At 43.8% G+C, this 21,837-nt stretch overlaps 2 protein-coding genes across 3 annotated transcripts in view; both read right to left on the bottom strand.

The window, feature by feature from the left end:
- PRDM15 (PR/SET domain 15) overlaps positions 1-17,490 on the bottom strand; it is a 43,191-nt gene extending 25,701 nt beyond the window's left edge. Inside the window, exons 1-8 of one of the 2 annotated variants that reach the window (XM_081198080.1) lie at positions 16,645-17,490; positions 10,399-10,444; positions 6,295-6,388; positions 4,341-4,494; positions 3,404-3,656; positions 2,950-3,069; positions 1,449-1,673; positions 377-512 (exon numbers count right to left, since the gene is read on the bottom strand). In XM_081198080.1, coding sequence (XP_081054206.1) covers positions 377-512; positions 1,449-1,673; positions 2,950-3,069; positions 3,404-3,656; positions 4,341-4,494; positions 6,295-6,388; positions 10,399-10,435 — 1,019 coding nt within the window. In that variant the 5' untranslated portion in view covers positions 10,436-10,444; positions 16,645-17,490. The remainder of the gene's footprint in view (positions 1-376; positions 513-1,448; positions 1,674-2,949; positions 3,070-3,403; positions 3,657-4,340; positions 4,495-6,294; positions 6,389-10,398; positions 10,445-16,644) is intronic. The other variant, XM_081198081.1, reaches the window with a different exon arrangement.
- A 1,725-nt stretch (positions 17,491-19,215) lies between these two features.
- Positions 19,216-21,837, bottom strand: part of C2CD2 (C2 calcium dependent domain containing 2) — a 28,748-nt gene continuing 26,126 nt past the window's right edge. Inside the window, exon 14 of the mRNA XM_081199130.1 lies at positions 19,216-21,199. Within this exon, the coding sequence (XP_081055256.1) occupies positions 20,973-21,199 (227 nt within the window). The 3' untranslated portion in view covers positions 19,216-20,972. The remainder of the gene's footprint in view (positions 21,200-21,837) is intronic.

Here is a 21,837-nt window from a genome sequence, read left to right as displayed (position 1 = left end):
GGTCACGTATGGTTAGGATTCCTATTTTGTTCTTTAACCCCATATACGTTCTGAAAATCTACTCCAAAAGGTTGTGGAACCTTTAGAACAGTATGGGAGGGAAGGGATGGCTAGAGAGAAGATAGAGAAAATCACCAAACCCTCCTCTAGCTGGAATTCCTGCTGAATTTGAGTCACGTCTACAAACAGAAGGAGCCTTTCCATTCATGGAAGAGCAAGATTAGATTCAAATGGAAAAATAAAACTAGATTCAACACTGCATTGTGTTTCCCTCCTCAACCTCTGAATCTTTCATATTAAAATATTGAATATGCAGTGGTCCTTTATAATGAGGAAACAGAACATTTTAGCATTTGCCTTTTCTGGAGGGACTTACTTCGCTATAGAATTCCTACTGTTTGCAGTACTGGGTATCTTCGCTAACACCACCTCCATAAACCTTGCTTCTTCTGTAGGAGGAAGAGCTACGTCATCAGGTGGAATCTCCGTTATAATTTCAGCAACATGTTCCTCTGTCAAATGAATTCATTGTTATCCAGAAAGGCCACTCAGTTATGAACCCTAAATATACAGCCATACAAGTTACTGAGCTTAATGCCAAAGACAATGACTATGTTAAGCCAAAGACAATGACTAGGGCAACAGTTCAGCCACATCTGGAAAGCCAAAAGTTTCCCACACCTGCCTCAGTGAGCCAAAGTTAGACAGAGAAGGTAATACCAGACTAGATGGCTCAGTACAAGGCACTTCAATATGCTCACGTGCTGTGATACACCACTTCTTAACAAATTTAGTCCCCCAATGCAAATATGTCAAAAAAGGGAAAATTCAGCTTCTTCATGACCTCTGCCCATAAAGCAAAGCAGTTGGTAATGCAAAGTAATTTGTTTAGGGCAGTGTTGGCCAAACTTGGCCCTCCAGCTGTTTTTGGACTACAACTCCCATCATCCCTAGCTAACAGGACCAGTGGCCAGGGATGATGGGAACTGTAGTCCCAAAACAGCTGGAGGGCCAAGTTTGGCCTCAGAGGCTTAGGGTATCGTGGCCAGAACCTCTGGCCCATTGGCCTAATTAGACCCACCTGTGAGGCTATTTTGGCCACATTATGCCCACCCATATCTTAGATGATGTGTGGTATAGGACAGGTAAAAACTTGCCTCAGCTGCAAGTGTATTTGCAGATGCCACCAATCAGCCTATAAAGCCCCATATGAATTGCTGGGGGGGGGGAGCAGGCAAAAAGCTCACCAGATGCTACCGTGACTGGAGTCGCATGACAGGTGGGCAACATGACAGGTGGGCAGCTAGGCCTACCTGTCAAGCTTGGCCTGAGGGAGGCGGGGCGAACATGACCATCTGGCCCACTGGGTGAAAAGTTTTCCCCACCCCTGATTTAGGGTATGAAATGAAGTATCACTGATAGCTACTTTTAGTAGTTTCTGGGCTCACCAGAAGAGTCTTTATTGTCCACAATCACAATGGGAGTTTCTGGTCTTGCCACTTTGGGCTTCCTGCCCCTTCGTGGTTTTCTTTTCCCTTCCACTGTGGTGTTGGCATTTTCACGGGCTACAGGCTGGTCTGCAGGGGGGGCCTCCATAACCTTTTCAGCAACTGCATCTTTTTGGTTGCTCTGTGGAGCTCCTTTGGCTTGCTCCAAGTGACTCCGTCGATGCTCTGCAAGGGAAGAGCAATGAGACAAAAAACTATACGGGCATGGCTGAACATTAGAAGTAAAGGGCCTTCCCTTCATTTAAATTTAATGCCACCTAAAGTCAACAATATTCCAAACACAACCTCTGTACAAAGTTGTGACAAAACTGGTGACTTTTGACCCTTTTTGAGGAGAGCAGACCCTCATGCCATAGTACAAACCTTCATTTTGATAGTGCTTTCAACTGGGAGGATTATCACCGTTCAAGGTCAAATTCCTGCCAGTCAAAAGCACATGATGAGGGGCTGGAGCAGGTCTGCTAAAGGTGTGACCTGAGGAGAGCCCCAGGGGCCAGGCAGAGAGCTCTGGAGGGCCACATGTGGTCCCTGGGCCCGAGGTTCCCCACCCCTGTCTAAAGATAAGAGGCAAAGAAATGAACTTCTCAAATGCTCTCTTTAGAAAACACAAGCCAAACCACTGTCGCTGTAAGCACATTCAACCTTTAAAAATTACGCCTGTGGAGTTGTGGATCTTAACAGTGCCTCCCTTTTGCTCATCAGCAGCTAGGATTCTTGGAAAGCTTTCAAAAACACTGGCACATGGATGGGGAAATGCAGCCAGACAACATAGAGGACCACGGGTTTCCCACCTCTGCTCTAAAATGGCAACTGGCTGGACTCTGCTTCAGCGGCTCACTACTTTCTAGAGAGCTCACTATATCACAACAAACAAAAATTAGGGGCTTAGTATCTTAAACAAACTAAGCGGCAAGCTCTAGACTAGGGATGGGAAGCCTGTGGTTCTCTGGATGTTGTTAGTAACCCCATCTTCCATGAGCCCCAGGCAGCATGGCCAGTCATCAGGGGTGATGGGAAATGTGGTGCAGTAACATTTGGAAGGCCACAGTCCCCATTTCACCCACCCAACCCTGGTCTAGACATTCAAAATATCAGGCTTAAACCTTTCCTTCAATACCCATCAGAGATCAGTTCCACCTCAAAACCTATCATACGCCATCAGATTTTTCTCTAATACAGAGCTTTCCAAACTGTGTGTCATGACACATTAGTGTGTTGGCTGCAGTGTGTAAGTGTGTTGTGTGAACTCTCCCCGCCACTACTCCCAGGGCTGGAAAGCGGTTAGTGTAACATTCGGTTTGCTAGTAAAACTGAATTACTGTGTCACAAAATTATGCATGTCTAAAAAGCGTGTCAGCAACATGAAAAGTTTGGAAAGCTCTGCTCTAACAGGTGATTTGGCTATATAGTGTTCACACAACAAGAACCGGAGTTTCCATACCTGAAAGTTTAGAACGGGGGAATTTTAATTTTTTGAGAGAATAAGTGCCACTGGAACAGGGAGGCTTTGAAGTAGTTTTGTTTTCTTCTTGGTCACATTCCATCACTACTAAACAAACGTCTATCAGAGAAATAATGTTTGCATTAGTTTATTTTGCATTAGTTTATTTTCCTACTAACCACATTGTAACATTGCTGTTACAATGCCTGGTGTGCCTCTGCTGAAACCTAAGATCCTTGGAAGCTGTTTTATATTTAAAAGTAGAAAATATCAATCAGAGGAAGCATTCCATTACGTGTAACAAATAATACGAATCAGGACATAGATTCTATCAATTTCTTTTCATGTGAGGGAGATGTTTGCATGAAATAAGCCCCACAGAGAAAGTGGGAACATTTTTTTGAGATAGTTAAAAAAACTACCCTCCACCCATCCACGAAGCAACCCAACGTACCATTGGCAAGGCTAGAAACTTGCTTTAGAACGGGCTTTTCCATTTTTTTGGCATAGAAAGCGGCATACCACACTCGTAACTCCGTGCCTGGTGGGATGTCCCGGGATGTAGTGAAGTAAATGTCATTATCATGCTGGAAGGCAGACAGGTTCTGGTGTTCATATTGGTTGGCTGGCCTCACCATCATCATCCAGTTGCAATCATCTTCATTAGATGTATCAAAATACACTAGAGGTCCATCCTTCTGAAAAACCTAATAGACACCCGTGCAAAGAAGGAATGCAAACTTTGCAGTGATGATCAACTAATAAATAAATAGCCGTAGACAAGGATGCATATTTGTTACCATAGTATGACCTGCCCATGTGGTCCCTGCATTTAGACATTACTGTAAAGGCATGAGAGGAAGAATCTGGCTTCCATGCTACTGTGCTAAGCGGTAATGTAATAATATGAACTGGTCTGACTTTTATTTCATACCCCTGACTTCACAGATACTGGCAAGGTGAATGCAAACCTTCCCCATCAATGTGGAGCACATAAAGTCGCAGCTGCAAAGGAACAATCAGGAGTCTTACAGTGCACTCCCAACTGTTCCTGTGCCACCCGGGCTAGTATATTTCTTGCTCCATTTCCCCCCATATGAGGACTGCCAACACCAGCACATCTTGTTTGCCTGACTGCACATGTTGAAAGTTAACAGATGGAACTAAAACCAGAAGATTTCTGCACACCATACAAACAAAAACACTATAGCATTAGCTATCGGTACTGAAAAGGCTACTCTGGGGGGGGGGCAGAGAATGATTAATGAATGAACTGGCTAACTAAGAAAAGAACCAAATGAAGCAAATGCATGTTCAGACAATGGTAGAGCCTGCTTTCTCCATTTCTTAGTGCCTTCATATTATCACCAACCCAAACAGTGTCATTGTACCTTTAATGGAAATGCTGGCTCCTTTTCCAGTTTGGTAACTCTCTTTGATTCAAAGGGACCAAACTGGGTACGCTTCACCAGCTGTGTTACTGCAAAAATGCCTTCAATCCCATCTTCAACTTGCCTGATCTCCAGGTTGGAAGGAAGGGATGATCTAAGAAATGAATATTTTGACGCATAAATGAGTTGACTCTACAAAACATCTTCCACAGAAGAAAAAATTCAGCCCTGGCATCCACAGGGAAGAGCTGAGGCCTCATCCAGACTTCCATCTGTGCCATTTTTTTAGGCACAGGTCCGGGCTTTAACTCTCTGTGTTCAAGCGGTCTTTTTGTTGTTGTTATGGCACTTTCTGTGGGGAAACCCACATTTTACCATTAAATCGGAACAAACGGCAATTTACATAGATTGCCATTTGCACCAATTCAGCAGTGAAATGCAGTTTCCCCACAGAAAGCACCAGGAGGGAGGGGAAAACCCCACTCAGACATGGAGTTTTAAAGCACGGATCTTTGCCTGGAAATTGTGGTGTGAAAGAAAATCTGGATGGGCTCTGAGTCCTCTCTCCTCAGTGACAAAATTATCAATTGCAAGGGATAAATTTTCTATATAAACCTTCTACATTGACAGAGTAATTGAAATAAAGAAAAACGACACAACCTTCCACACTGTTATATAGTATGAGGATCAGTAATTGCCTATGAATGGGTTCAACAGCTCTCTAATAAGTGGTAATCAGCAATTCCTCAGGACCATTTCAGAAAATATTTTTTCTATAAAAACATAGGTAGCGACCTTATGAACATTTGTCCATTTCGACAAATGTTGCCTTCTCTGATAGGCAGGCTATACAGGCAGAGGCCTATCCCATCACCTGCTACTTGATCCTTTTAATGGAAAATGCCAGGAACTGAACCCGGGACCTTCTGCATTCAATGCATGTGCTTGATCACAGAGTTCCTCCTCAGCAAGAACTTCCATATGGGAAAGGATATGAAAAACCCTGTGCAGATCTACACCCACTTTCACCTACACTGAAGTTACTTCCATGTAGGAAATCTAAACTCTGAGTCTCAGGTTTTATGGTATAAAATGCATGCCATGCTACATTGAGGCATGCTATAAATAGCATTAGTAATACTAATAATTAAGAGAAGTGCAACTGAAGATGCTTAGGCTACCTAAGTTGCTGTTTTTATTGACAGTTTATTAACATCACCAATGACTGAGGAGAAAACTGATCTGGCATCCAGGTATTGTGTCCTTTGCCTACGAAAGGCATCTTCTCTGCTTCTCATGCTTCCAAACAAGATTAGTCCACTTAGAAGAAAGGGTTGTATCCAACTGAACTCTCTGCACTCAGGCGATGACTTCAATGGAATTTCCCTTCCCTCTCTCCTTCTTTGGCACCCCCCCCCCCGAGCACCCCCAAATCTGCTCTGGAAGGTTGAAGAAATCCCCAGAGCAGATTTGCAGGGCAGTCGTTCTGCTTGCACAATGACTTAGATACAACTAAACTGAGTCGTCTGTAAATTCCGTTTTTGTGTCGTTCACATTGTACAATCCACATGCTCCACCGACACAAATGTGATTAGCCTTGCTTTTCTCCCTCACTGCGATAAATGCCAGGAAGCTGTCATCTACATATAAGAAAAGGCAAAGGTTAAAAAGGATGATCTAGCCATAATACTCTGCCCTGGCTGGCAGGACTAATTGTCTCCCCATCTTCTCATGCTGCTGAAAACACTCCAGAATGAGATCTTGCAGCTTAGAATTGTTTGGGAGACATTTAAAGTTAACATGCATGTGAGTTCTCAAAGACTGGGAGCATTCCTAGTTCAAAATGTGACACTAGAAGCAAAATACGTGAGAACAGAAGACTCCCTTTTGCATTGGCAATCTGGCTTCATTTACTTTAAAATTAAGCAAGCCAACAAGGCAAGAGTTGGCTTACCTTGCCCGACTTAGCACAAAGGAGTCTTTGACCATCACCACTGGGCCCAGTTCTGGACATTCGGAATCATGATGCTGATTGCAATCTTCACACCCTGAAAGCAGACAAAAGAAAAAGCAGGTAGCCACGGAGAAAGCCAATCAGCTTCACAGTGTACTCCAACAACTGTGATATTCAATTACCCGTTGGCCACGTACTTGTTTGAATCAATAGTATAGTTCACCTCATCCCAGGGATAAATAAGGAATAAAATGGCACTGGTGTTATCAGACTATAACAGCACCTGCAAAAATTCCCAAAGAAAATAGGCTTTGAATAAATGTCTAACAAGTACAGTTTTGTCAGTCGAGGAAGGATGCTTAGAGGAAGGGGAAGCAACACTTGGTATAACCGATTCTGGCTGGAAAATAATATTCATATTCTCTGAATCAATGCGTGCAAAGCCGCTTTCTTCTGGATGTTACACAAACACCTTTCACCAGACTGTTTTGTAACCATTCCAGCTCAATTTACCTCAAGTTACGTCTCTTCAGTGTTCAGAGCAAAGGCTATTCCAGCAACCAAGAGGCATGACCATTTTCCCAGGCTCCACAAAAGGAGCAAACATCTCTAGGAGTGAGCTTTGTTTACAGTCATAGCTGCTTCTCCCTTTTTTGTAATAGTAGATCCATTCCATCATCCAGGCCATGCTTTTCAGAATGCCCTGTTCTAAGCACAGGCCCAGGACTTGCACAGACTGGCAGGGTGAATTTGGGGATAAAGAACGCTAGCCTGGCTGTGGTTGTACGCAGGGAAAGAACTTCAGAATAAAAAAGCTCCATCTACTGAGCTTCAGATGAACCCAGATCCTTATTTTGAAGAGCACCATGCCTGTAAGCAACCGTGGGCAGGACACCACACGAGTGTGCAAGCTTCCCTCCTCACAGCTGCTTTATTCCTCCCCTCCTAGTTGGGGAGGGAGCAGCGCACATGCTTTATATGCAAAAGTTCAAGCCCTGGCATCTCCAGTAAGGTCTGAGATCCTAGGGAACTGCTGAAGTCACCAAGTTTACGGAACAATGGTCTTGCTCGGTACAGGGCAGTTTCCTCATTGACCTATGAGAGAGCTTATGCATGCCTGAATAACATGCTAAGCCAAATATAATGTCATAAAAAGAGCCCTGTTGGATCAAGCCCCTCTAGTCCAGCATCCTTTTTCTCACAGTGGCCAACCAGATGCCCGCGGAAAGTCTGCAAGCAGGAGTTAGGTGCAGCCTCATTCTCCAAACTTCTGGGTTCCAGCAACTGTTCTCCACAGTGGATGTAGAACAAAGGCATTGCGAAGAGTAGTCTCCGATAGCCTTGCCCTCCATGCACCTGCCTAATCCTCTTTTAAAGCTGTGGCTCAGCTTCCATGTCTTTTCTTCGGATCTTAGTCGGAAAGCAAGTCCAACATCACCTCTAATTGTCTTTTGCGCCAAGTAAGGTTGCTTCCAACCTTAGGTAAAGGTAAAGGTACCCCTGCCCGTATGGGCCAGTCGTGTCCGACTCTAGGGTTGTGCGCCCATCTCACTTAAGAGGCCGGGGGCCAGCACTGTCCGGAGACACTTCCGGGTCACGTGGCCAGCGTGACGAAGCTGCTCTGGCAAGCCAGCACCAGTGCAGCACACGGAAACGCCGTTTACCTTCCCGCTATAAAGCGGTACCTATTTATCTACTTGCACTTAAGGGTGCTTTCGAACTGCTAGGTGGGCAGGAGCTGGGACCGAAAGACGGGAGCTCACCCCGCTGCGGGGATTCGAACCGCCGACCATGCGATCGGCAAGCCCTAGGCACTGAGGTTTTACCCACAGCGCCACCTGCGTCCCTGCTTCCAACCTTACCTTTCACTTATTCAAATGTTAGACCTGCACCAACACAGCCTACAGAGAGCTTATTTATTAATTATCCTCCAAGCACAGGTCTTGAGGCAATGCACAAGATACAGTCTTTAAAAGATCAGATTTATTTCGGGGGGGGGGGAGCAAAACAGGCACCCATGGCAGAGATCCATTCATCCAGCTGGAAAAATGCACTGAAAGCCCTGCTCTGAGTTACAGTAGTGCAGGCTTCTGGGATCCTTGGAACTTGTAAGAGAGGTCTCCCACCAACCACAGTGTCCCACTGGCCCTGCATGATATATGCCAACACCTTGAACTTGGCAGTCAGTGCAAACCCCACAGGCAAGGCATTATTTGCTGGCAGTAGTATGCTCCCAAGCTGCTACATTCTGCACCAGCTGCAGCCTCCTGACCAACCTCAAAGGTAGCCTCACAAACAGAGCATGGTTTCCAATCCCTGGTCTTCTGCTTTCAAACCAACACTACTGCAAGTCATCCTGTATTTTTTTGTAGTATCTCAGACACATCGGCTTAGCTTGCTGGTAAAAAAGCAAAAAAAGCACCACAGCTGTCAGCACTGCAGAGTCATCACAACTAAACAGCACTCTTGCATGCTCTCTTATGCCTTGGGGGCATCTGCAAAGCTATTAGTGCTGTTCTAACCCTTCAGTATTTATTTATTGTGATGGTGCATGAAGAAAAAAACACAGAACAGCAAAATAATGAAACAAAACAAATCGTTTGGTTTGTAAAACGAGACTGCTTGAAGCTACGAATGTCTGTGATGTCAGTTGCTATAAATTAGTTACCACCACCCCACCACCACTTAAATTCTAGCCATGAGAGGAAGAATCCCACAGCGAACAAGAAATCCTACTAAGGATTATTCAGAAGCTTCTCACAGAAATGCAAAAAAATGTGCATTTTCCAAGCACATGCACCTCAAACTTCTCCATACTCCTCTCTGGTGCGCCTTCAATCCCTTATAATAACTTTACCTAGTAGTAGGGAACAAAACAGACCTTTTACCCCATGCCAAACAAGTGCACTTCTCCCACCTTTGATATCACAGGACACCAATGCCCTGGCATACTGTTTGAAAGGGTGTTCACATGTAAAATTCAGTGTGTGTATGCCCAGATTCAACAGCTGATATCTCAGATAAAATCTGCAAATCCACAGTGCAATCTGGGCCCATGCATTTATGGCAGCAGTTCTGAAAGGTTGTGGTGCCCCAAACTGGTGTGGCAGGAAAGGATGGCTAGTGTAGCGAAAAGATTCAAGGACAATCAAAGAAACATTTAAACATTTCACTATAGTATAGTATCAAAATAATTTTTATTATTTGCAGAATACGGAGAGATATCTTTTCAAAATGACAGCAAGAACATCAAATGATACTGAGAACAATTCTAGTTGTGAGTTAGAATCACTGTTCAAACACAGTGCTAGAGAAGACGCATTTATCATTAGTTTGGGAATGATTCAAGTTCTTATGTAGCTGCATTGTTTCATACTTTCTGGTTTCCCATGATCATATTATAAAGTAGTTGTGTTCTATGTTATAAATCAAGTGCTGCAAGCTGTTGCTCCCCCCCCCCCCCGCCGCCCAATGTATTTCTAATCACTACAAAATTCAGTGTGGCACAATCAAATTTTTATTCCATGAATATGGCTCAGAGAAAAAAGTTTTGAGAACCAGTCATTTATAGTTTTGAACACCATGCTTCTGTCCCCCTCTCCAATCCCCCATCTTTTCTGTAAATCCTATTTTAACCTCTCCAGTCTCATCCCCAGACAAGAGGAAGACTAAGTATATGTGCTTGCCTTTGTTCACCTTTACAGCTTGCCAATGTGCCCACTAATACCTCCTACAGCAGTAGCAAAAGGTCTTAGTAAATATCCCCAGAAAATCTACAATGCATGGCAGACTGTTTGCTATGCCTGCTCAGTTCCTGCCTACACTGGCTCACATAGCTGTCAACGTTTCCACTTTTTTAAGGGAAATTCCCTTATTCCGAATAGGATTCCTTGCAAGAAAAGGGAAAAGTTGACAGCTATGGGCTCAGCCTCTCCTAAATGGAAAACAACCACTTAAATTGTCTGCATTTTACTGGGTGCCGGGATCTGACATTCATTGTCTTTTCTATTTAGAACACAGAAGAGGTGGCAGCCCTCATTTGGCTCTCATTGACAATTAATAGTCAGAGGCATATTTAATGCAGAAGTATTCTTGGATACTTACAGATAAGCACGGCCTCCTTGCTGCCATCCTCTGCCATTTTGAAGACCTTTGAAAACAGAAGGGACAGATTCCAATGAGACTGTTAGGCACTTCATAGCAAAAAGCTCACCTGCTCGGGTTATGTGGATTCCAACATACTAACGAAAGTGCTTTTTATGCCTAGGAGAGGCTAGATGAAAACAGGCCCCAGGTTACATTTGGCTGGAGGTTTGCTATTGATTTCTAAAGGGTTATATTACTCCCTACAGTTAAACACAGAACATAACTCACAAAATTAAAGGAACTGCATTCTATTGAGTCAGACCATCCGACAGATATTGTCTACATTGATTGGCAGCAGTTCTCCAGGGTTTCAAATGGGATATTCCTAGCCTTACCTAGGGATGGTAGGTGCTCTATCGCCTTCCCATCACCCACTAATGTTATTGTTTTAAGAACACTGTGCACAATAACTTGAAAATTTAACACTCAACCTTGTGTCTGAATTGCAGAACATGACAAGTTTCCTAAACAAACAAAATGTAAAGTATTGCACTTGGGCAAAAAAAATGAGAGGCACAAATACAAGATGGGTGACACCTGGCTTGAGAGCAGTACATGTGAAAAGGATCTAGGAGTCTTGGTTGACCACAAACTTGACATGAGCCAACAGTGTGACGCGGCAGCTAAAAAAGCCAATGCAATTCTGGGCTGCATCAATAGGATCTAGATCAAGGGAAGTAATAGTGCCACTGTATTCTGCTCTGGTCAGACCTCACCTGGAGTACTGTGTCCAGTTTTGGGCACCACAATTCAAGAAGGACACTGACAAACTGGAACATGTCCAGAGGAGGGCAACCAAAATGGTCAAAGGCCTGGAAACGATGCCTTATGAGGAACGGCTAAGGGAGCTGGGCATGTTTAGCCTGGAGAAGAGGAGGTTAAGGGGTGATATGATAGCCATGTTCAAATATATAAAAGGATGTCACATAGAGGAGGGAGAAAGGTTGTTTTCTGCTGCTCCAGAGAAGCGGACACGGAGCAATGGATCCAAACTACAAGAAAGAAGATTCCACCTAAACATTAGGAAGAACTTCCTGACAGTAAGAGCTGTTCGACAGTGGAATTTGCTGCCAAGGAGTGTGGTGGAGTCTCCTTCTTTGAGCAGAGGCTTGACAACCATATGTCAGGAGTGCTCTGATGGTGTTTCCTGCTTGGCAGGGGGTTGGACTCGATGGCCCTTGTGGTCTCTTCCAACTCTATGATTCTATGATTCTAACTTCCATACAGGAAAAAGCATATATAGACCTATGTATGGCACATGTCCATTCCATGTGATCTTATACATATGGTGGAAAGCCCTAGCCAATCCCATCTGCAAACGGACTTCACTTGAAAAATAAAAATAAAAGTGAGGTACCTAGCTTTGAGGTTGCAAAGAAAAACATGAGACCAACATATGTTGAAAGACGAAAACCAGTTAAGACCAATTAAAAATATCAAAATGTAATAATTCGAAATGAATTGATTTCCACAATATGTTCCTATGAAACTGTGCATGTAATGTGCACATTTGGAAGGATCAAACAGCTGGTAAAGAATTATTATTCTCAGTACTGTTTCCTGAAACAGCAAATGGCAGGATTGTTGGCTCATTTTACTTTAAGTGCAATGCAATAATAATAATAATAATAATAATAATAATAATAATAATAATAATAATAATTACTTAGATTGACATGCCCTTCACCAGAACGTTCCAGGGCAGGTTATATCAATATAAAATACATAACTGAAAGCAGGCTAAAAATATTTTCAATCACAACTAGAGTGGGTCCTAAATGATATGTATCTTACGTGTAAAAAGCACAGGGTAGAGATGAATCTTCAGCATACAACAAAAGCTATGCAATGAAGGTGTCAGACGCACCTCTGTGGAGAGGAAATTACACATCACTTATGACCCAATATTTTCCAGAAATTATATGATTCTCGGAGCCCAGTACTTACGGTTGTAGTCCAGCTTTGGTTCAGCTCAGTGCAGCATGGCAGCAAAAAGGACCAGGGAAGGGCACAGCAGCTGTGAGCTCCTCTCTGGAGGCTGTATGGTCCTGCTAAACCAGTGTTTCCCAAACTTGGGGCACCAGCTGCTTTTGGACTACAATTCCCATCATCCCTGACCACTGGTCTTGCTAGTTATGGATGATAGGAGTTGTAGTTCCAAAACAGCTGGAGACCCAAGTTTGGGAAACACTGCGCTAAACCATAGTTTGACTTGGCATGACATGCAGACCATGGGGTCTACTGGTAGCCCAAGAAACACTACTTTTTGCAGAAGGGTTAATGTCAGCTTTCTTGTGCAAAACTGAGTACAACTGAGATTCATGCATTGCACCTTGAGTAGATACTTGGAGCGACAGATAATCCACCACAATCCGAAGAATATATCTGAAGTTTTTATTTCTAAGATGGCACTTGCTGCTCAATCAGATACTCCGTCTCCCTACCCATCATTGACGGCCGCTTCTAAGCTTTCAGTCTGATACTTTCAGAAACAGCAGCTTCTGTTCTGAAATGTTCTGCAGGTAACTGCGATAGCTGACAACGGAGAGGGGCCAAAACTGGTATTTATTTGGGAGTCTTCTAGAAATGAAACTCCCGAATGCAGAAAAGACAAGCAAGGACATAGACATGGCACTTCTTAAGAGGGCCCTTTAGCTTTTGCTTATGGAGAGGCAATCTATAAAACAGAAAGAGCTTGTTTCAATTACTTCCATTAATCGTTTTTTATTTCTGTACATTTACCTGAAGGCATAAAGGACCCTGTCAGTTCACTTCGGCTTAATTACCTAGAACGCACATGTGGTTAAGCATGACATTCACCAACTACCTCTGAACTTGTGGGGCACAGGATGTTTCCCCTAATAGATATAGGGACTAAGTGAATTAGGGATGCTTCACGATTCTATGTAGCAGCAAACGTGCTTTCCATAACATGGATGCCCATTACAACTAATCCTAGCTCTCTGAAACACTATTTTGACTCTCATGTTATTTTTATTTGTGAGCAAATCATTTCAAGTGTGTATTTTATGTAACAAGTACCCCATACGTCTGTTAGCTTGGATGGCTCAAAAAGTGATTAAATTCAAATGATATTCTCTCCATAGCTAATATATGATAGCTAAATGGCACCTCCATACCCAGGAGTACTCTTCTGAATATCACATGCTGGGGACAGAAGGCTAACTTTACACCCTGCTTGTAAACATCCCAGAAGCACCAGGATCCTGGAAGATAAACAAGACATGTCCAGGAAAAGGAACACTGACTTTAATTGTGTTTTGACCCTTCCTCTAGGGCAGTTTCCCAAACTTGGGTCTCCAGCTGTTTTTGGACTACAACTTCCATCATCCCTAGCTAGCAGGACCAGTAGTCAGAGATAATGGGAATTGTAGTCCCAAAACAGGTGGAGACCCACATTTGAGAAACGCTGGTCTAGCGCTACTGTCCCAAACATTGACTTTGGCTCACAAGTGGTACGAGAATGAACCCTGGATAGTCCAAAATTAGAATCATAGTTGGAAGAGTTCCAAGGATCTAGTCCAACCCCGTGCAATGCAGGAATGTGAAGCATTCCCACATGCGGATCGAACCTGCAACCTTGGTATTATCAGTACCACACACTAACCAGCAGAGCCATATAGATGACAGATGGGAAGGGGGTGTGAAACACTGCACTATACAAGTCTTTAAGTTGCAAATCAACATGTTGACGAAAGCAGAGTCAATACATTTTATACTTGGTTGCAGTATTTATGCATTTGTGGCAATTTTCAGTGCTTATAACTGCTGTTAGCACTATGGTTTTTCTTTTCTTCTTTTTTCTTTTTGGTATTTTTAATGCCTTAGTTTCCCATTGACACGCAAGGCAAAATTCAGATGCACCAAACGAATTAATTTTATTGCAATGCTTTCATTTTGCAAAAATATAAATGAATAATCATACTGATATCAAGGCTACATCACTACAGAAATAGCATCCGTGAAATAAACACAGATAATAACTTGCAGTAAACTGCTAATTGGTACATTTTTCTTTGGGCAAGATAGGTGAGGAAGCAGAACTAATTAAAAAAGCAGCATCAAAAGAGTGAGATCATATCTGAGTATAGCTGAGAAAACATAGACACCTGATACTTAGTAAACAGTCCAATGCCAATCCTACAACTAGAGTAGATTTTAAGATAAACATGCAAGTATTTGCATGATTAAAGGCATTAGAGAAAATTTATTTACATCAATAACAGGAGCAGGAAAGAGACTGCAAGTGGATTAATGGATTAACTAATATCTGAATTTGTGCAAGGAAACAAGAAAAATGCTTTCCAATATTTTATTTTGCTCACTTATTGAATATTATAGTATTGGTTTTAATTTTATGAGAGATTATTTTGAAGCATCTTTGCCACCTTAAATGGGCCTCTAATAGCAAACTTCATGGGTTCCAAAGGTGTTTTAGGACCATACAATGGCACCCATGCATTTTGCAGTTGAATGTATCAATCATCAAGTAGGCTGTGGACACCATTAAACAATAAAATTTATTGAACAAACATACCTCCCCCTTTATATCTACTATCAACAGTGGTTGGAACATGTAGCCTTAATTAACTTCCTCAGCAGGACGTGACCATGTGTGAAGGGGGGAAAATAAATGCACCATGGAAATCGGCAGTTTCCCTTGAAAACACTCCATGACATTATGCTGAGTGTGTCAACACAAGCCAGAGTGCAAAGAAGTATTAATGATGGAGAATCCAAAGATTGGAAAAGCCTCCACCCCCATATCAGATTAGTACATGAACAATAATCCTACTCTAAATTCCATTTTGGGGATTTTACAAGCCACCTATGACGGGTCACTTCACACATTCCTTTCTGACATGTTAATATTTTTGACACAGTGTAGTATGTGGCCCTCGATACAGGTAAACAGGTCAAGAAACAGTGCATCTGCATTCAATGTCTTTTTATTAAAACCAGTTAAAACTTGCAGTTTTCACATTTATTTTCATACATGGACATGACCCGCATGATTAAACTAGTTTTTTGAAAAATGTAATAAAAAGAGAGCAATTTATGCCACTGGATGAATGTGCCTGGCTAACAAACCTTTGCCAGTCCATCCACATCAGAGGATGGAATACAGTTCCAACAGTAACTCCTTATAGCCAAATGGATGATTGGAGAATAGGGAAAATACCTGACTCAAGCATACATTTAATATTTAAAATATGAGAATCAATTTATCAGAATATAATATCATAATCAGCAAGCTATTCTACCAGATCTACTTCTCAACCGAGGCGAGTGGAGAATTTTTTAAAAAGAGCATTTTAAATGTTTATTTTAAAGAAACCCATATTGTTTCAATGCATTGAGAAAACGCGACTGCAAAGACAGGACGTGCCAGATATGCCGAATTTCCCCAAGGTCCGCGCGCGTGTGTGTGTGACCTTGTGCATGTGGCACAAAAGGACCAAGCGGACGCCGGAGAGGGGGCACAATCTGCGGATTTTAAGGAGAGAGTCCCGCACCTCTCCGAGTCGCTGCGGTCTATGGAGCAGGCCACCTCTACACGCCCCCTTCGCAAGAGCGGCGCCTGCCCTGCCCTTCTCCAACCGCGCACCACGGCGGGGGAGGGAGGGCGCTTTGTCCTGCCCCCGGGCAAGCCGAAGCCCTCCGCTTCCCAGCCCCAAGGCGAGCCCGAGCCTTGCCTCTTGGGGTGCACCGCCCGCCCGCGCTCCCTCCCCGAGCACAGGGGCTGCCCCACCCAGGTCCGGTGAGGGTTGGAGGGGAAAGGAGGACAGGGCGCGGGGCGGGAGAGAAGCGCAGCCCAGGGCGGCGGAGGCACCAGGCCAGCCTTGCCCGGGCGGGCGGGCGGCTGCCTGGGTTGGGCTGGGGATCCGGGAGCGGCTCCGCCGGGTTTTGCCTCGGACCCGCCTCGCCCCCTCCACGCCGCGCGGCCGCAGGCGGCTCCTGCCTGTAACAAAGAACAGGCGGCGTGGAGGAGGAGAGCGGGACGGAGGGGAGGGAGTAGCAGGCGGCGCCGCGGCCGCTGCCGGGGCCCCGCCGCGCCTCCCCGAGAAGCGCCCCGCGCGCGCCAGAGGGGGCCCGCCGGCCCAGAGTCCCCGCGCGAGGGGCGAGGGCGGCTCCCGGCGGCGCGCGGCGAGGCGAGAGGGTGGGGGAGGGGGGCTGCCTTACCTGCTTTTGGAATGTTCACACCCGGATCGAATCCGGGCTCCAGGTTCCGATCCGAGCCGGAAACCACGCGCCACCGGAAGCTGGAGCTTGGTTGTTCGCGAGGCACCACGGGAATCGTAGTTCAGGGAGTAGGGGGGGTGGAGTGGAGAATGGCTCGGCGGCCGTGAAACTAGGGCGGGCGGGCGGGCGGGCGAGGTGGATGGAGAGAGGGGCAGCCGAGCTTCTGCTGAGCCGCTTTGTGCTAAGAAGAGGAGAGGGCAGAAGTTCTATGGCAACAGCAGCAGCCAAGGGAGGGGTGTAGAGGGAGGATGGGCAGCTCTGTGTGACACGCGCACATGCGCGCCACCGCCTGGCACAGCTGAGCACGGGTGAAATCCTGGCAGCTGCCCAGGATTACTGTTTCGGTTAAGCGGTGTTAGTTGCCACCCTCTCGATTTGCAGCGGGTGGACAGAGTGGCCTCCCCTGGAACTGACGAGGGATTTACTTTTGAAAAAAACATGCCGTGCAGTTTTCGTTTTGTTTGTTTTAAAAGGCAACGAAGTGCTGCATGACATTCAGGAAGGAGACGTAGCGCAACCTTTTGCAGGGCTGCATAACGGAATTAATGCACATGGAAGGTTGCGCGTCCGAATGGTTCAGTGTGTCAGAGACAGATGTTTAGGGGAGGATGAGACGTTGGGTTCCACTTATTAGGGGTACCAGCTTATTCTGAGAGCAATCAACAGTGCTGGTGTTGACCTTCATTAATGGCAAAGGCTTGGGTTTAGGTTAGTTGAGGGATCGACCACCTTTGTCCATTTCATCCTGCCCAAGAACCTCCCACACCCCCACATCCCTTTTCTCCGTCCTTAGATAATATCCTTTTGGGGAGGACGTCCTCCCCTGAAAGTTTTGTCTGGCTTCCTTCACTGCTTGCGTTTTACCAGAACAGTTAAATTTCTCTCTTAAAACATGCCTTTAAATTCCATCCAGAGTAGCTGGAATCAGCAGAACATTCACTGCCAGTGGCTCTACCACTCAAATTGTGCCCACCCCCGTTAGGATTTCTCTGCCCATCCTTAAGGCGACTGGGAAAACTATACCACACCAGACAAAAGCAATATAGTGGGGGGGGGGCAGTTTATAATACAGAAGCTTCATCCATTTTGGTGTGAGGTGCCCTGTGTGTTATTAAAATGATATTTTGACAAAATCTTCCAGAGTTTTTCCAGAGTCTTCTAGACCCCTTTACCATTTTGTTGTTGTTGTTTAGTCGTGTCCAACTCTTCGTGACCCCATGGACCAGAGCACGCCAGGCACTCCTGTCTTCCACTGCCTCCTGCAGTTTGGTCAAACTCATGCTGGTAACTTCGAGAACACTGTCCAACCATCTCGTCCTCTGTTGTCCCCTTCTCCTTGTGCCCTCCATCTTTTCGAACATCAGGGTCTTTTCCAGGGAGTCTTCTCTTCTTGTGAGGTGGCCAAAGTATCGGAGTCTCAGCTTCCAACTCTCACTTCTATACATCACTACTGGGAAAACCATAGCTTTAACTATACGGACCTTTGTTGGCAAGGTGATGTCTCTGCTTTTTAAGATGCTGTCTAGGTTTGTCATTGCATTGCTTTTTTTTTTTAACTTGCAATGCAAGCTGAGCAGAAAAGGTTGATAACTTGCTTCTTTCAGCTAAGCTGGGTCCACACTTAGTGCGTTAATACATTCCTAGGTCAGTTCCCATGTGAGCATTCATGAACCTTTGTCTACTCATGAGCACAAACCAGAGTGCAAACCAGTATTGAGGTGGGATAATCCAACAAGTGAGATGGCTGTATCCACGCTGCCCAGGCTTGCACTCCAGGGAGGTCACTTTGGTGCTGCTAACACATTGATTTGACTTCACCCCATGAGACACACTCCATTGTCTCTTGAAACAGATGCCAACAACAAGGTTGTATTCACACTGTGTTGTTCCCTCCCCTCAACTCTCAATTAGTACGTTACCTACCTTAAGTTCTGGAAGCCTGATGGTCCCTTGTGGACATGCGGACAGGCACTTGTGTGCACACACCCCTTTTAAGTCTTTTTTGAATCAAGTTTTCTAGTGTATTATTAGCATGATTGCCCACTCTTCACCCCAAGGTCCCAGGTGGATTATGATAGTAACAATTTAACCCACTGTTTGCATAAATGAGCAGTCAAATAAATGTAAGCTACTCCAAGGAAGGTAAGGATTTGGAGTCACTCACATGGAAGTATGTTACAGATAGGTAGTCGTGTTGGTCTGCCATAGTCAAAATAAAAAAAATTCCTTCCAGTAGCACCTTAAAGACCAACTAAGTTAGTTCTTGGTATGAGCTTTCGTGTGCATGCACACTTCTTCAGATACACTGAAACAGAAGTTGCCAGACCCTGCTGTACATGTTAAAAGTGTGTAAGCTACAAGTTACGTGTACTGCAAAACAACAACCCCCTCCCTATTAACCAGTGAAAAAAGGCAGGCTGCAGCTTTGCCTTTGGGCTGCTAAAAACAAAATGGAACTGGGGGTGGGAATATGTAAAAGGCAGCATGCAGTAATGAAGAAGCCACACAATGAACCTTTGGCATTTTTTTTTAAAATCCAGCAACAGAGCTTTAAGGTTTTCAAATAGTTTTTAAATGTCTTCAAGTATTTGTAAGTTACAGCAACAAGTGCTTCTCTTTCTAAAAACAGTTTTGCATTTCATTCCACTTATGTGCCATCGTCAAGCTATACAATAAAGCAAAATCATAACTGAACGCATTTGCAATCCACCCTAAATTCATTTACATGGAAGCAAGCCCCGTCCATTATGAAATGGGCCTTACCTCCAAGAAAGTGTTAACTAGGATCACATGGTGCTTATACACAAATATTTCATTTTTATAAGTTAATACTCGTAACAGTCAATCTATAATAAGCTTTCATATTAGAAGCTAGCATTTGCCCAACATACTGGAAACTGTTGCTTCACTCAACAGCCTTCTTTTGCATATTGGCCTTTAGAATGCTGCATCCAAACCATCATTATAACTTATGTAAATCACTAATGCATATATCAGAAACAGTATCCCTTATCCCAATGATGTCTCTTGATTCGGTGGTTATAAGCAGCAGTGGTATTGGTATAAGTTTCGCCTGAATAAAAGTTAACAAGGGTTGATTGTTTACTTCAATCAAGCCGACTGTTCCAAAGTAAGTCCCAGTGAAGTCAGAATGATTAAAATAGGCTAACATTTACAATTTCAGTAAAAAAAATATATAATACGAATGTCAGTTTAAAGCTATACACATGTATTATGTTTCCTTTTCCTACCAGTCAGTAAAGGTTTCCCCAGCCTTGTTGATATTTTAAACAGCAAACTATTTCAATACTGAAATACATACATCCTTCAATGTGTGTATTTAGTTCCAAAATGGGAATGAGAAAGAAAAAAGACTAAACATACTGTATTGTCATTCATTACTTTTGTTATGATGGGGTACATTTGTCTAACAAATGGTGGGCTCGCCGAACTACAGTGCTGCACTGGCAATGCAGATCTCTCAAAGGATAACAGATAAGTTTTAAGTCATTCATCAGCATACCATCTTAAAAATAAAAGATTTTTTTTCATAGTATATGCACATAATATTAAAATTAAGAGTCATAATTGCATAAATTACAAGTTTGTATGTCTACTATCTATCAAAAGCAAGTCTGATTTACACAGCTTTAGCAATTATTATTATTCTATCAGGCTACCCCAGTCAGCATCTCATTTTTCCTTCCAGTAACATTCTGAGGCTGCAATTCTCTGCACCTGGGATTAAGCTCCTCTGCGTACTGCAGGAATCGCTTCTGAGTAATTATATACAGGATTGCATTGCAAATGCATGTATTCCTCTTCAGAACATCTGGATCAGGATTTCTTTGCTCTTTCCACTTCTACAGCTCAATACCCTGTTTAAAATTTGTATTGCTACTCTTCATTGCTTTTTCTTTAAAACAGAACCATGATATGCCACTATTAACATACATTCATGCAGACAATTGTCCACTATAGCTCCCTGGTACTGTATTTTAAGCCTGATATCTAAAAAGAAGTGTTTTTGGACTAAGGCCCGCTGATTTCAATGCGCTTACTTCCAAGTAAGTATGGTTAGGACTAAGGCCCTAGTCTTTGCAATGTAAAATAGCCATAAGTCTTCTACCAATACCATGTCCCTGCTTTGCTGCCCAGCCTTTTCCATGGACAACAGTATTAGTGAATCTCAGTAAGCATATAATAGTTTATATTTCTGTAAACAGTTGCTCATGTGCAGGTCATATACATTTGGCATGTACTAGGCTCTATGCATACGGTTCAACTGATGTGCCATTCAGTTTGCTCTTGCTCTTGCTCTTGAAGAGAATTTTCTTGTTCAAAATGCGTGTTAAAGTCCCCCCCTTTTTTCGAGTACCGTCCGATGTGGGTTGCTCTAGGTAGATGAGGTCATTATGTGACTGGCTCATTCCTGGGTCTTTTTGATGGTGCCGTCGGAGGAAAAACAGCTTTGCACTCTTTTTTAATAGCCCACCTGCAATAGGGAAGATGTGAAACATTTTAGTAGGATACGATTTCTGTATTAAGTAGCCTTTATCTGAAATAGTAACAGTCCCTAAGCGAAGCACCTGCCCCACTTTCAATTCATCTTTTCTTTTTTAGTCATTGACTTTCTTTTTTAAAACAGAAGCAGAAACCATAGTCCTAATTATATATTTTAGTAGATGTGCTAGAATACCAATAGTAGTACTTAGCATTTACATAGCTCTGAGTATTTACAGTAATTTATTTCATCCACAACAACCCTATGAGGTGAGTCACTATTCTCTCATGGGAGGGAGCTGAGGCCAATATGGTGGTTTTCCTATTGCCATTTAGTCATAGCTCAGGGTCTATATGCAATCTGGAGAGCTTGCTCATAGCTCACACTGCTAACACTACATCATTACTGGAAACTACTCCAAATATTGCAGAGACATCACCTTGCCAACAAAGGTCCGTATAGCTAAAGCTATGGTTTTCCCAGTAGTGATGCATGGAAGTGAGAGCTGGACCATAAAGAAGGCTGATCGCCGAAGAATTGATGCTTTTGAATTATGATGCTGGAGGAGACTCTTGAGAGTCCCATGGACTTATCCATTCTGAAGGAAATCAGCCCGGAGTGCTCACTGG

The sequence above is a fragment of the Podarcis bocagei genome (assembly GCF_964188305.1).
Source record: "Podarcis bocagei genome assembly, chromosome: 6".
Classification (NCBI taxonomy): domain Eukaryota; kingdom Metazoa; phylum Chordata; class Lepidosauria; order Squamata; family Lacertidae; genus Podarcis; species Podarcis bocagei.
This window is presented reverse-complemented; position numbering and strand designations above follow the sequence as displayed.